The sequence below is a fragment of the Jaculus jaculus genome, chromosome 2 (genome assembly GCF_020740685.1).
Source record: "Jaculus jaculus isolate mJacJac1 chromosome 2, mJacJac1.mat.Y.cur, whole genome shotgun sequence".
Taxonomy (NCBI): domain Eukaryota; kingdom Metazoa; phylum Chordata; class Mammalia; order Rodentia; family Dipodidae; genus Jaculus; species Jaculus jaculus.
In genome coordinates this window covers 13,752,310-13,767,504 of record NC_059103.1, presented here as the reverse complement: position 1 = coordinate 13,767,504, position 15,195 = coordinate 13,752,310, and the positions used below count along the sequence as shown (strand labels likewise).

The window sequence follows — 15,195 nt, the reverse complement described above, 5'->3', positions numbered from 1 at the left end:
GAGGGGGACAAGAGCCCCCCAGTGACCGTGAGTCAAGTATCGACCTCGCGCTCGTTGACGGCTTGCTGGGAGGCCATGTGAAGCGCAGGGGCACAGGGCCTCCAGGAACACGGGCTGGGTGGGCTATTCAACCTGGGGTGGTACTGCACTAGGAAAAGGTGGCATGAGCAATGCCCGTGTCTTAGGGTCTTGCTGTGTTTGGGCCCACAGTTACAGCGGGCGGGCTGGGCAGAGCAGAAGTGGGCTGAGATGGGTGAGGCAGATGGCAATGGGGCGGGACGGAGCTGGAGTGCCGGGTGGGGTTCAATAGGGCGGAGCGGCTCTGAGCTGGGGAGAACCCAGCCAGGCCGGGGGCGGAGCAGATGGGTTTAGGCTGGGACTGGGCCTGAGGGGAGGGCCAAGGGGTATAGAATACAGCAGTGTCTGGCTGTGTTGAGGTCAGTGGGGCAGATGAGGCCAGGCTGCGTTGGGGAGAGCGGGGCAAGGCTAAGTGTAGAGCTGTGGGCCGGGCAGGGGCTGAGGTGGGTGACCGGGCAGGGGCTATGCTGAGGTAGGTGTGGCTAGGTAAAGTGGACCTCCCAACCACGCAGGGGACCCCAAATGCAATGAGGCAGGATCTTACTATAAAGAACATCAAACACCTCCTCTACCATCTTCTGTAGCAAATACACGTCGGCGTTGTGCTCCACCGCGGACCGTGGGATGCTCCGAATGCCACCCTCACAATGCTGTACCCTCTTAGGGTACCCGGCCTCCGGCTCCTTCCACAGGGGCCCTCCTGTGAGACAAGAGCATGGGGGACCACAGTGAACATGGGTCCCAAAAGCCACCAAGCTCCAGATGCACAAATGAATGAATGAATGAATGAATGAGCAAGCCCTGCCTCGACCTCCCCAGTAATGGCCAGCTCTGGTCGCTGCACAATTCCTAAACACCCTTGGCTCCTTCAGACTGGCTGGGTGACCTAAGGCCATTTCCCTCTCTGGGCCTTGGTAATCAGGAACCCACCATGGTTGGCACAGAACTGCGGTTACACAAATGTCTTCCGTGACATGTGCGTTCTGACACGGATATCCCTTCTGAACCCCTCCCTCCACAGGCCCCATTTTCTGCACAGCTATAACAGGGGACAACAGGGACTCTCTGGGAAGGACAGGGGGCTGTAGAGAAGGCAGAATCATAACCAGGTTGGGACATGGCGGGGGACCTGAGAGCTGTTGAGTGGATCTTTATGACATATTCTAGAAGCTGCCTCAGAAAGGGGACCAGCAGGGCCTCCCAGCCTCTCCCAGCTTAGAGCCTGCTTTCCATAGGGATCTGTGAAGCTTGAAATAAACCAGCCAAGGCCTAAGGTGCTAAAAATAGTAGCTCTTTCTGGCTCTGGAAAACCAGGTATACTGTCCCTTGGGAGGTGGTGGTGCTGGTGAGGGGAACGACACAGAATCCTGCCATCCCCAAGACCTGGCCTCAGGCCCCAGCCCCCCAGCCACAAGTTAGACAGGGTGCATGTTGGGAAGGCTGAGTTGGACCGGGACTGAATGGTGAAGCAGAAATAACTGATAAATCAAACACTGTATTGGTGTGACATGGATAATCTTAGGGAGCAGGCCCAGGAGAATGGGACACCAACTACAGTCCTGACAACAACAGCTGGTGGTGACGTGGTGTCTACCACGTGGCCGAGCAGGGAGCCCCCGAGAGGTCCCAGCAAAGAGCCGCCTTGGCTTCTGGGGGAGGAGGGGGGGGCGCAGGAGAAAGAATACAGGTCTCGGAACCAGAGGCCTGACTGGGTACCTTCTGGTAGTGCCTACTGCACTCCATTTTTCATCTGTGGGGATGAGATGAGGTGTGTGTGATGACTTCATTCACTTGCTGGGAATAAAACTGGGCCTCTACAGCCTAACCAGACGGGATTTTTATTTGTTTTTGTTTTTTTGAGATAGGGTCTCACTCAGGCTGACCTGGAATTCACTATGTCATCTCAGGGTGGCCTCGAACTCATGGCGATCCTCCTACCTCTGCCTCCCGAGTGCTGGGACTAAAGGTGTGTGCCACCACACCCAGCCAGACATAATTTTGTTTTCTTTGCAGTGCTGTGGATGAATTGGTGTTACATATCCTAAGTAAGCACTCCATTCTCTCTCTCTCTCTCAAATGAATAAAATAAAATTGAAAAAAAAATTAGGGCTGGAGAGATGGCTTAGTTAAGGTTAAGGTGTTTGCCTGTGAAACCAAAGAACACATGTTCGATTCTCCAGGACCCATGTAAGTCCGATGCACAAGGTGGTGCATGCGTCTGGAGTTTGTTTACAGCGATTGAAGGCCTGGCATTTCTGTTCTCTCTCTTTCTCTCTGCCTCTTTCTCTCTCTCAAATAAATAGATGAATAAAATATAAGTAAGCACTCTACCAACTACGCCAAGGGCCCAGCCCCTCAGTGAGAGATTCTAGGCAGGAGCTCTACCAATAAGCCACACTCCCAGCCCCTCACTGGGGGATTCTAGCCAGGAGCTTTACCACTGAGCCACATCCCTAGCCCCTCACTGGGGGATTCTAGGCAGGAGCTCTACCCTGAGCCATGCCCCCAGCCCCTCACTGGGGGTTTCTAGGCAGGAGCTCAACCACTGAGCCACGCCCCCAGCCCCTCACTGGGGGATTCTAGGCAGGAGCTCTACCACTGAGCCACGCCCCCAGCCCCTCACTGGGGGATTCTAGGCAGGAGCTCTACCACTGAGCCACGCCCCCAGCCCCTCACTGGGGGATTCTAGGCAGGAGCTCTACTACTGTGTCGGTTAATTTCAGTTGTCAACTTAATAGGATTTATAATCCCCATGGAAACAAATCTGTTGGCAGTGCCATTACACTAACTGGGGCCTAGAACTGAACACAAAGGAGAAGGTGAGCTGAACACCAGCATTCATCTCTCTCTGCTTCCTGATTGTGGACACAATGTGACCAGCTGCTTCATGCTCCTGCTGCCTTGCCTTCCCGTTTTACACAGGAACACCACAAGTGTCTAATACAACAGCTAAGCCACACAACATCACACACAGCTCACTTGTATTGAGTGAGCAGTCTCTACCCAAAAATGTTTGGCACAGGGTGCAGGCTTTTAGCCACTGTCTCCAGGAGGAAAATGCAAGAAATAACACCCACGATGACAACCACAGGGTTGATGTCAGGATGAGTGTGTGCCCATTAGAAAGCGTCACACGTACACATGTTCGAAGCGTGTAAGCTGGACAATGGCACTGGTGGCCTGGCTGATATATTCCCAGTCAAGAGATAGAATCGGGGGCTGGGGATGTACATGGCTCAGTGGCAGGGCATTTGCTTAATAAGCAGGAGGATTTGGGTTTGATTCAAAGCACTGTTAAAAAGGTTGAACTGGGGGCTGTAGAGATGGCTCAGCAGTTAAGGCGTTCGCTTGCAAAGCCAAAGGACCCAGGTTCGACTCCCCAGGACCCACAGAAGCCAAGCACAAGGTGGCTCATGCATCTAGAGTTCGTTTGGAGCCCTGGAGCACCCATTCTCTCTCTTTCTCCCCCAAATAATTTTTTTTTTAAAAAAAAAAAAGGCTGAACTGGGAAGCTACAGTGGGCCTCACTGAGGGACTGCTGGGGTGGTTCTAACCAATAGGGTCACCCGGGACAACCCCGTGTTCACACCAAGCAATGTGTTCCGGATAAAAGCTGGGACTGCGGGCCGGGCCAGGGCTCCTGGGGAGGGAACAGCTAGGCTCTTGACATCAGGAGCTTGGGGTACTCACGGCAGAACCTGAGGAAGTCCGACTGCAGCTCCTTCCGCGTGTTCAAGAACATCCTCCCCTTCTCGGTGCCCACCACGAAGGCGCTTTCATCGTGCACGGCGACGCAGGCCACCTCCGCGTTCAGCTTGGAGAGCGCTGAGCACTGCGGGGAGTGGCAGAGGCGTGAGCGCGCGCGGCCAAGACCGTCCGCGGGGCCTGGGCGCGGGCAAGACCGTCCACGGGGGCTGGGGGTGCCTGGGGTGACAGCGGCCTGCAAGCCCAGCACCGAGGAGGTGGAAGGAGAAGGCTTGCCAGGGCTTGATGGTCAACCAGCCTAACCAAGAAACAGTGAGCTCCAGGCTGTGAAAAACTCAGATCTCTAAGAAATAAAGGTGGGAACTTGATAAAGGAGGACGTCTGATGCCTTCATCTGGCTGCTACATGTGTATACATGGGGCATATGCCTCTGGACACACGTGTATATGCAAAACACACGCGTACACACACTAAAATACTCAAAAGTAGGGCTGGGTGTGGTGGCACATACTTGTTAATCTCAGCACTCAGGAGGCTGAGGTAGGAAGGATCACTATGAGTTCAAGGCTACCCTAAGACTACGCAGTGAGTTCCAGGTCAGCCTGGGCTCTAGCAAGACCCTACCTCAAAAAAAAAAAAAAAAAAAAAAAAAAACCACCGAAGTACAATCAGGTGTGGTATCACACACCTTTAGTACCAGCATTTGGGAGGTTGAGAGGTAGGAAGGATTGCCATGAGTTCAAGGCCACCCTGAGATTACATAGTGAATTCCAGGTCAGCCTGCGCTAGAGCGAGACCCTACCTCAAAAAAAACAAAATAAAAAGCTGGGCGTGGTGGTGCACGCCTTTAACCCCAGCGCTCAGGAGGCAGAGGTAGGAGGATTGCTGTGAGTTTAAGGCCACCCTGAGACAACACAGTGAATTCCATGTTGGCCTGGACTAGAGTGAGATCCTACCTCAAAAAACCAAAAATAGGGCTGGAGAGATGGCTTAGTGGTTAAGCACTTGCCTGTGAAGCCTAAGGACCCCGGTTCGAGGCTCGGTTCCCCAGGTCCCACGTTAGCCAGATGCACAAGGGGGCGCATGCGTCTGGAGTTCGTTTGCAGAGGCTGGAAGCCCTGGCGCGCCCATTCTCTCTCTCTCCCTCTATCTGTCTTTCTCTCTGTGTCTGTAGCTCTCAAATAAATAAAAAATGAACAAAAATATTTTTAAAAAAATAAATAAATAAATAAAATAGAGCTCCCCCCAAAAAATATGCAAAGGAGGGCTAGAGAGATGGCTCAGTGATTATGGAGTTTGCTTACAAAGCCTGATGGGTATAGGTTTGATTCCCTAGTACCCATGGAAAGCCAGATGCACGAAGCAGCAAATTTGCCTGGAGTTCCTTTGCAGCGTCCGGAGGCCCTGGCATGCCCATTCTGTCTGTCTCTTTCTTTTTTCCTCTTTCCTTGCAAATAAACAAACAAACAAATACACATACACACACACACACACACACACACATAATTTAGAGGTAGGATTTCACTGTAGCCCAGGCTGATCTGGAATTCACTATGTAGTCTCAGGGTGGCCTAGAAATCACGGCGATCCTCCTACTTCTTGCCTCCCGAGTGCTGAGATTAAAGTTGTGCATCACCATGTCAGGCTTAAATAGTATTTTTATTTTTATTTACTTATTTGAGAGAGACAGACAGACAGAGAGGGAAATAGGCAGAGAATGGACACACCAGGGCAGTCAGCCACCTTGTGCATCTGGCTTACATGGTTACTGGGGAATCAAACTTCAAATTGGGGTCCTTAGGCTTCACAAGCAAGCGCTTAACCACTAAGCCATCTCTCCAACCCTTAAATAATGTTTTTTTTTTTAATTTTTAAATTTTTATTAACATTTTCCATGATTATAAAAAAATATCCCATGGTAATTCCCTCCCTCCCCACCCCCACACTTTCCCCTTTGAACTTCCATTCTCCATCATATTTTATTTATTTATTTATTTTTGATTTTTCGAGATAGGGTCTCACTCTAGCCCAGGCTGATCTGGAATTCACTATGGAGTCTCAGGGTGGCCTCGAACTCACAGCAATCCTCCTACCTCTGCCTCCCGAGTGCTGGGATTAAAGGCGTGCGCCACCACGCCTGGCCATTCTCCATCATATTAACTCCCCATTACAATCATTGTACTTACATATATACAATATCAACCTATTAAGTATCCTCCTCCCTTCCTTTCTCTTTAAATAATGTTTTTAATATACAAAGTGGGACTAAGAGATGGCTCAGAGACTAAGCTGTTTGCCTGCAAAGCCTAACAACCCAAATTTGATTCCCCAGTACCCACAAAAGGCAGATGAACAGTGGCGCATGCATCTGCAGTTTGTTTGCAGCAACTGGAGGCCCTGGCATACCCATTCTTTCTCTCTCTCTGCTTTCAAATAAATAATTATATATATATATTTGGGTTTTTTTCTTTGGTTTCCCGAGGTAGGGTCTTGCTCTAACTCAGGCTGACCTAGAATTTGTTTGCAGTGGCTAGAGGCCTTGGCACACCATTCTTTCTCTCTCTCCTTCCTTCCCTTTCTATCTGCCTCTTTCTCTCACACTCACTCTCAAATAAATAAATATTATTCAAAAAATATACAAAGTAAATAAGAACATCTTAACATCTTAGGTGGGTACATCAAATTGGTTATTTATTCTTTTTGTTGTTGTTGTTTGCTTGCCTTTTTTTTTTCTTCCCCTCAGGTAGAGTCTCACTCTAGCCCAGGCTGACCTGGAATTCATTATGTAGTCTCAGGGCGGCCTCAAACTCACAACAATCCTCCTACCTCTGCCTCTCACTGCTGAATCTAAAAGTGTGCACCACCATGACTGGCTTTCATTTTTTTTTTAACTTTAAATAAATAATTAATTAATTTGAGAGAGGGACAGACAGAGAGGCAGACAGAAAGAGAGCATGGGCATGCCAGGGCCTCCAGCCACTGCAAAAGAACTCCAGATGCATGCACTACCTTGTACACCTGGCTTATGTGGGTCCTGGGGCCTCAAACATGGGTTCTCAGGCTTCACAGGCAAACACCTTAACTGCTAAGCCATGTCTCCAGCCCTCATTTTTTATTTTACATAAAGTAAAGGAAATTGTGTTGAGAAAACAGCAAGAAAGCCCAGAGCACCGGGGCAAGCATGCCTGGGATCTGGCTAAGGCAGAAAGGAAAAAAAAGTTACTGCTTTTTTGTTTTGAGTTAGAACTCAGAAAAAAAAAAAAACAACGAGGTAGAAGGATCACTATGAGTTTGCGGCCAGTGTGGGTCTAGAGAGCATATTCTAAGACTGCCTGGGCGAGAGTAAGACCCTGCCTCAAAACAAAACGAACTCCAGATGCATATACCACCTTGTGTATCTGGCTCACGTGGGTACTAGGGAATAGAACCTGGGTCCTTAGGTCTAGAGAGATGTTTAGTGGTTAAGGCATTTGCCTATGAAGCCAAAGGATCTGGTTTGATTCTCCAAGCACCACATAAGCCAGATGCACAAGGGGGCACATGCGTCTGGAGTCTGGAGTTCGTTTGTGGTGGCTGGAGGTCCTGGTGTGTGCATTCTCTTCTCTTCTCTTTCTCTCTCAAATATGTGTGTGTGTGTGTATATATATATCTCAAACAGAAGATCAGGCAGGCTTGAATATCTCCAAGCAGCTGCCAAACTGGTTATTTCTGTGACTCTCCCCCATCCCCAGTCCCAAGTTCACTCTGTATCTGAGACCACAGCATTTCAAAGCAACTCCTCAACAGGAATATCCTATGACATACACTTGATGCTTACTTAATAAGTGCTGATCCTTATCTGAGCCAGGTAACACTTGCCCAAGGCTGTAAAGACAAACTTCTGATCAGAACTGCTGTGTGCTGTGACCTAAGGCAGCTTCCTCAACCTCCCTACCCAGGAGTGGCCCCGGGAGGCCACTGATGTCAAAACAATAAAAGTGGACTGGAGAGATGGCTTAGCAGTTAAAGCACTTGCCTTCAAAGCTAAAGGACTTCATTTCAATTCCCCAGGACCCACATTAGCCAGATGCACAAGGTGGCATATGCATCTGGAGTTTGTTTGCAGTGGCTGGAAGCCCTGGCATGCCCATTCTCTCTCTCTCTCTCTGCCTCTTTCCCTTTCTCAAAGAAACAAATAAAAATAAAATATTAGGGCTGGAGAGATGGCTTAGCGGTTAAGCGCTTGCCTGTGAAGCCTAAGGACCCTGGTTCTTGGCTCGATTTCCCAGGACCCACGTGAACCAGATGCACAAGGGGCGCACGCGTCTGGAGTTCGTTTGCAGTGGCTGGAGGCCCCGGCGTGCCCATTCTCTGCCTCATTCTCCCTCTGTCTGTCGCTCTCAAATAAATAAATAAAAATAAACAAAAAATTAAAAAATAAAAATAAATTTAAAAAGGAGTTGCTATCTCAGGCTGGAGAGATGGCTCAGCAATAAAAATAAATAAATAAATAAGGTATTAAAAAAAAACAATAAGGGCTGGAGAGATAGCTTAGTGGTTAAGTGCTTGCCTGTGAAGCCTAAGGACCCCAGTTTGAGGCTTGATTCCCCAGGACCCACGTTACCAGATGCACAAAGGGGCGCACGCATCTGGCATTCTTTTGCAGTGTCTTGAGACCCTGGTGAGCCAATTCTCTCTCTCTCCCTCTCTCTCTCTGTCTCTCTCTCTCTCTCTGCCTCTTTCTCTCTCTGTCACTCTCAAATTAAAAAAAAAAATTAAAAAAACAACAATAAAAGTAAGTGTTGGTGCACACCTCTAAACCCAGTACTAGGGAGCCTGAGGCAGGGGGATCTCTGTAAGTTCAAGGCCAGCCTGAGACTACCTAGTGAATTCCAGAGTAAGTGAGACCCTACCTTGGGAAAAAAAATATATATATACAGTCACATACGGTCCTAGGTGGCTGGTGTGGTTCTGACCACCATGGCATACAAGTTGGTGATGGTTGCAGGATTCTGTGGTAGTTGGAACGCACGGCCCCACAGACTCAGCTGTTTTGTAAAAGTTGAGTTTGGGGCTGGAGAGATGGCTTAACAGTTAAGGCGCTTTCCTGCAAAGCCAAAAGACCTCGGTTCCATTTCCCAGGACCCACATAAGCCAGATGCACGAGGTGGCACAAGCGTCTGGAGTTCGCAGTGGCTAGAAGACCTGGCGCGCCCATTCTCTCTCTCTCTCTGTTTCTGTCTCTCTCTCTCTGTTTCTGTCTCTCTCTCTCTGTTTCCCTCTCTTAAATAAATAAATAAATATATTTAAAGTTGAGAGGCAGATGTGGTGGCACACGCCTTTAATCTCAGCACTTGGAAGGCAGTGGTAGGAGGATCGCAGTGAGTTCGAGGCCACCCTGAGGCTGCATGCATAGTTAATTCCAGGTCAGCCTGAGCCAGGAAAAAAAAAAAAAAGTTGAGTGGCAGCTTTAGCCCCTCACAGACAGACCCCTGCTATCAGGCGTGTGTCGCTGGGGGGCAGATGGCATATAGAGGTTTGAGCTCTGAAGGTCTTGCTTGCTGCTTTTTAGTGTTTCCTCGCTGCTGGTGGTTTCTCTGTCTCTCTCTGCTTGATCTGTGAACCGGAGACAGCTTTTGCCATTGATGGAACTTCCCCCTGGATCTCTAAGCTTGAAAGGAATCTCTTCCCACCATAACCTGTGTCTAGCTTGGATGTTCATCCCAGCATTGTGGAGCTGAGAGCAGCTTCTGATGGCGTCTCTCAGCTCTGGCCTAAATTCCATGTCAAACAGCCCCTGAACCATCCAATAGCAGGAACAATCTACAAAGGAGGTTGCCCGTGATTGGGAAAACCAGTGACTTTACACTTGGTCATACTGTGTGACCTCCGGCAAGGTGTTGCCCACTTAACCTTTCCCACTTTATCATCCTGAAATACAAATTGATGCCCGATAGAGCTATTTTTTTGTTTGGCTCCCCAGCCCCCAGGTAGGGTCTCGAACTCACAGCAGTTCTCCTACCTCAGTTTCCCAAGTGCTGGATTAAAGGTGTGTGCCACCACCCCTGGCTGGCTTTGTTTTTTGGTGCTGCTGGACCTGTTCATATTAAACCTGCTCTTCCACAGAGCTTCACCCTGGCCCTGTTTTCAACACTGGGTACCACTCCACAGTCCAAGCTGGCCTTGAACTCACAATCTTCCCACTGCAGCCTCCTGAGTGCCAGGATGCTGAACATATATTATCACACCCAGATCGAGGGTTAGATTTTAAAAATCCAGTTTCATTTATTTACAAGGAGTGAGAGAGAGAGAATATGGGCATTCTATCCAGGGCCTCTTGCCAGAGTACACAAACTCCAGATGCATACACCACTTTGTGCATGCCACCACATGGGTAATGCAGAATCAAGACCTGGCCAGCAGGCTTTGCAAGCCAACTCCTTTAACTGCTGAGCCATCTCTCCAGCCCTTGATTTTAAAGAAATTTTATTTTTATTTATTTATTTGACAGAGAAGGAGTGTGTGTGTGAGAGAGAGAGAATGGGCACACCAGGGCCTCCAGCCACTGCAAATGAACTCCAGATATATGTGCCCCCCTTGTACATCTGGCTTATGTGGGTGCTGGGGAATTGAACCTGGGACCTTTGGCTTTGCAGGCAAGCACCTTAACCACTAAGTCATCTCTCCAGTAGGAGCCCTTGATTTTTAAAAATTTACTTATTTATGGAGAGACAGACAGAGAGAGAGAGAGAGAGAGAGAAAGAGAGAATGAATATGAATGGGCACACTGCCATTGCCAACAGACTCCAGATGCAGGCACCACTCTGTGAATCTAGCTCTAGTAGGTTCTAGGGAATTGAACCTGGGCCATTAGGCTTTTTAAGCCAGTACTTTAACCAGTGAACCATGTTCCCACCCCCTAGATTTCTTACAATCTTTGTGTGAATATGGGTGCTAAGTGTGTTTTTGTGCACAGGCATTCAGATTTGAGAATGTGGGTGTGGGAATCACGGCACCTCAGATGTTGGTCCTCGCCCTCCATCTTGTCTGACACAGGATCTCTTTGCTGTCTGCAGCCGCGCCAGGCCACCTGGTCAGAGACTTCTGGAATCCTCCTGTCTCTACCTGCCATCTCGCCACAGGCCCACTGGGACTACAGTGCCCAGCTTTACACATAGGTTCTGGGGGACATAAGCTCAGGACATCTTGCTTGCGTGTCAAGCACTTTTATCCAACACAGCCACCTCCCCACCCCAAGGGCTAGATGTTGGTGGACTAGACCTTTAGGGGTTCTCCCAGCCCAGGTCTCACCCTCCTCCCAGCCGGCAGTGGGGCGCTCACCATGGAGTCTAAGGCAGACACGAGGCTGTTGATGATCTCGTCCTTGCGGGCGAACGCGGAGTTCCAGCCGTTGGTGGGGATGTCACAGCGCTTCCCCAGCAAGGCCATGGTCACCTGGAGAGAGAAAGAAACACAGGATAGTGGGCACACCCAGCCCATGGACTCCCCGAATGATCTCAACTTCTCAAACAGGAGTGACCAAGAGCTTTACTTTTTTTTTTCCCCCCAAGGTAGGGTCTCACTGGTCAAGGTTGACCTGAATTTACTCTGAAATCCCAGGCTGGTCTTGAATTTCAGTGAGACTCCTACCTTGGGCTCCCGAGTGCTGACATTAATCGCGTGTGCCACCACACCTAGCATGCTTAGCATGGATTCTGGGGATTTACCTCAGGTTCTCATGCAAACACTTTACCCACTGAGCCATCTCCTAGAAGTAACCCCCAAAACTCACTGGTTCCAAAACTCACTGGTTCAGCCCACTACCCTGCACATAGGTGGAATTGTTACTTTGATATGCTGTTGGTGCCCTATCAAAAGCAAACAATGTTTGGTCAGATCTCCACAGGAAGCGACACAATGGCATGTCCCCTCAAGTATGTAATCTCCTTCCCCAACAAACCAAGCTGAGTATCATGACCCACAGTCAGCCAGACAGGTCCCAACTACCAACCTTCCTCTTATATATAAATGCAGTCACTGCCCTCCCCTACAAACACACCCACCATTATTATTTTACATATTTTATTTATTTATTAGAGAGAGAGAATGGGCACACCAGGACCACTAGCCACTGCAAACAAACTTAAGATGCATGTACCGCCGTGTGCATCTGGCTAATGTGGGTATTGGCGAATTGAACCTGGGTCCTTAGGCTTTGCAGGCAAATGCCTTAACTGCTAAGCCATCTTTCCATCCCCTTTATTATTATTCTTTTTGTAAATTTTTGTTTATTTATTTGAAGAGCGACAGACAGAGAGACAAAGAGGCAGATAGATAGAGAATGGGCGAGCCAGAGCCTCCAGCCACTGCAATGAACTCCAGATGCATGCGCCGTGTGCATCTGGCTTATGTGGCTCCTGGGGAATCGAGCCTCGAACCAGGCTCCTTAGGCTTCACAGGCAAGCACTTAACCATTAAGCCATCTCTCCAGCCCTATTATTATTCTTGTTGTTGCTGTTGTTGTTTGAGGTAGGGTTTCACTAGCCCAGGCTGACACAGAATTCACTATGTAGTCTCAGAGTGGCCTCAAACTCACGGCGATCCTCTTACCTCTGCTTCCCAAGTGCTGGGACCAAAGGCATGAGCCACTACACCTGGCTATTTTTCATATTTATTACTTAATTAACTATATAAGACAGAAAAACAGAGAGTGCTTTAAAGTACTGAGCCATCTCCCCAGACCCCACATGATTATTATTATCATTTTTGTATTTTCAAGGCAGGATCTCACTCTAGCTCAGGAACCCACATTATTTTTGAAAAAGGGTTTCATTCTGCTTCCCAAGATGGCCTTGAACTTCTCATTCTTCTGCCTCTCACTCCTGAGCGTAAATATGACAGCCCAGCATTCCCATACCTGGTGTCCCCACAGGTTTCAAAGATCAATGGTGCCCCACCCTCCCACAAGTCAGGCTGGGTCGGGGCCCCTGGACTTGGCGGCCATAGGCTGAGGCCTCAGAGTCTTTCCTGGCTATGGGGCTCAGCCTTGGAGAAGGTTCCAGCAGGGTGAAGGCCACTTCCTCAGACTGGGCTTCCCCATGAGGGACTTTGCCCTGATTTAGTGGGGTTCCTCTCAGCAGCTGGCAAAGTCCTAGACACAAAGACTGGCTTCCTGGTTCTTTGTCCCTGGGAATAGAGGGGAGTGGTGGCCACCTGCTGCCCAGAGCAGAGCCAGGACCCGCCCCAGCCCAACCCCAGGGTTCGCTTCCGGGGCGCACCTGACTGGGCGTGGCAGCCACGGAAAGAGCTGCGGTCGAGACCCGTATCTCTCCCGCCTGTGGGCAAGGACTCCGGGCACACACTGGTGGAGAGAGGAATCATGAAGCAAGAGGACCTGGAGGCTCAGAGCTTTCAGGAGCATCAAGGCCATGGTGGCATTTGATCACCACCACGAGCTCCGAGTGGGCCAGCATGGGTCTGCCCACTAAGCTGACTGGCGGAGTTTAGCTCACGGCCCAGTGTGTGCCATGGGCCAGGCTGGGGGTCCCAGACACAGCCGCCCATGTCAGAGGGAGTCATGAGGAGCAGAGAAGTACACAACTGAAACTTCAGAAGCAACGAGGGTGGCGCAGAGCGGGTCACTGGCCTCAGGGTTCCACAAGATCTGCTCTATGGATTCAGAGAACAACTGATTTTAGCCAGACTTTGTTGGAGACAGATGTCATCCCAGCTACTTGGGAGACTGAGGCAGGAGTAGCAGAGTAGTGTGAGTTTAAGGCCTGCTGGGCTTCAAGTGAGTCCAGTTTAGAGAGACCCTGTCTCAGAATAAGAGAGAACTGAAGAAATAGCTCAATAATAGAGCTCCTGCCTAGAATCCCCCAGTGAGGGGCTGGGGGCGTGGCTCAGTGGTAGAGCTCCTGCCTAGAATCCCCCAGTGAGGGGCTGGGGTCGTGGCTCAGTGGTAGAGCTCCTGCCTAGAATCCCCCAGTGAGGGGCTGGAGGCGTGGCTCAGTGGTAGAGCTCCTGCCTAGAATCCCCCAGTGAGGGGCTGGGGGCGTGGCTCAGTGGTAGAGCTCCTGCCTAGAATCCCCCAGGGAGGGGCTGGGGGCGTGGCTCAGTGGTAGAGCTCCTGCCTAGAATCCCCCAGTGAGGGGCTGGGGGTGTGGCTCAGTGGTAGAGCTCCTGCCTAGAATCCCCCAGTGGGGGGGCTGGGGGTGTTGTTCTGTGGTAGAGCTCCTGCCTAGAATCCCCAGTGAGGGGCTGGCGTGTGGCTCAGTGGTAGAGCTCCTGCCTAGAATCCCCCAGTGAGGGGCTGGGGTGTGGCTCAGTGGTAGAGCTCCTGCCTAGAATCCCCCAGTAAGGATCTGGGGAGGTCGAGGCAGAAGGATCCTTAGTCCATGGTTACCCTTGGTTACATAGTGTTTGAGGTCAGCTTAGGCTACTTGAGAACTTGTCTTAAGACAAAACAAGTTCAAGCATATATTTAAAAGGCATTGCATGCATATCCACTATATGGAAGACAGGCCACACATGGGATGTACTGAGGTTCTAAGAGACTGACCACCTCTTCCTAGCCATTCTGTGGCCTGGAGTCCACAAGGGGTGTCTGCTGTGTGACTGGACTTTCACAGACCCAGCCTACAGATATACCTCCCTGAGAGCTTATAGTTACTACCCACAGCCAAGGCTGCCAGTCACTCCCTTGAATGTCCTCAGCTGCCAAGGCCTAAATCAAATCAAGGCAGAGCAGGCGGCGGCAGACACCACTCCTGCCCTGGCCTCTAAGTCACCCCAGTCGCTGGCTCCTTCCAGCCAAGGTCTTAATCCACTTAGGAAGGAATGAAGGACTTAGAGTCTGAGTAGATAGAGGTCCTGGTGCACCCATTCTCTCCCTCTCTCCCTCTCTCTCTCTATGCTTGCAAATAAAGTGTGGGCTGGAGAGATGACTCAGTGGTTAAGGCACTTCTGTGAAAATCCTAAGAGCCAAAGTTCAATTCCTCAGTATCCACATAAAGCCAGATGCACAAGGTGGTGCATGCATCTGGAGTTCTTCTGCAGTGCCCATAAGCCCTGGCATACCCATTCTCTCTCTTACTCTATCTGCTTGATTTTTTTTTCTCACACTCTTCCTCAAATAAATAAATAAAATATATATTTTTTAATTCCAAGCATGTTCATCTGTAAAGCAAGCCCCAATGTGAGGGGGAAATTATAGAAAACAAGAAGGATGATAAACTGTGGAACATGTGGTGATTGGCCCAAAATAAAAAATGAGAAAAGTCCCCAAGAGGAGGAGGGGTACCAGAAGAGAGGCCCCAGTCCAAGCAATCAAGACAGGATATAAGGGGCTAGAGAGATGACTTAGTGGTTAAGGCATTCGCCTGCAAAGCCAAAGGACCTAGGTTCGATTCCCCTAGACCCATGTAAGTCAGA

The 15,195-nt window shown here is 49.8% G+C and overlaps 1 protein-coding gene across 1 annotated transcript in view; it reads right to left on the bottom strand.

Annotated features, from left to right (window-relative positions):
- Gtf2ird1 (GTF2I repeat domain containing 1) overlaps positions 1 to 15,195 on the bottom strand; it is a 111,663-nt gene that overhangs the window by 57,518 nt on the left and 38,950 nt on the right. Inside the window, exons 2-4 of the mRNA XM_045143784.1 lie at positions 11,104 to 11,217; positions 3,769 to 3,910; positions 623 to 778 (exon numbers count right to left, since the gene is read on the bottom strand). Of these exons, the coding sequence (XP_044999719.1) occupies positions 623 to 778; positions 3,769 to 3,910; positions 11,104 to 11,211 (406 nt within the window). The 5' untranslated portion in view covers positions 11,212 to 11,217. The remainder of the gene's footprint in view (positions 1 to 622; positions 779 to 3,768; positions 3,911 to 11,103; positions 11,218 to 15,195) is intronic.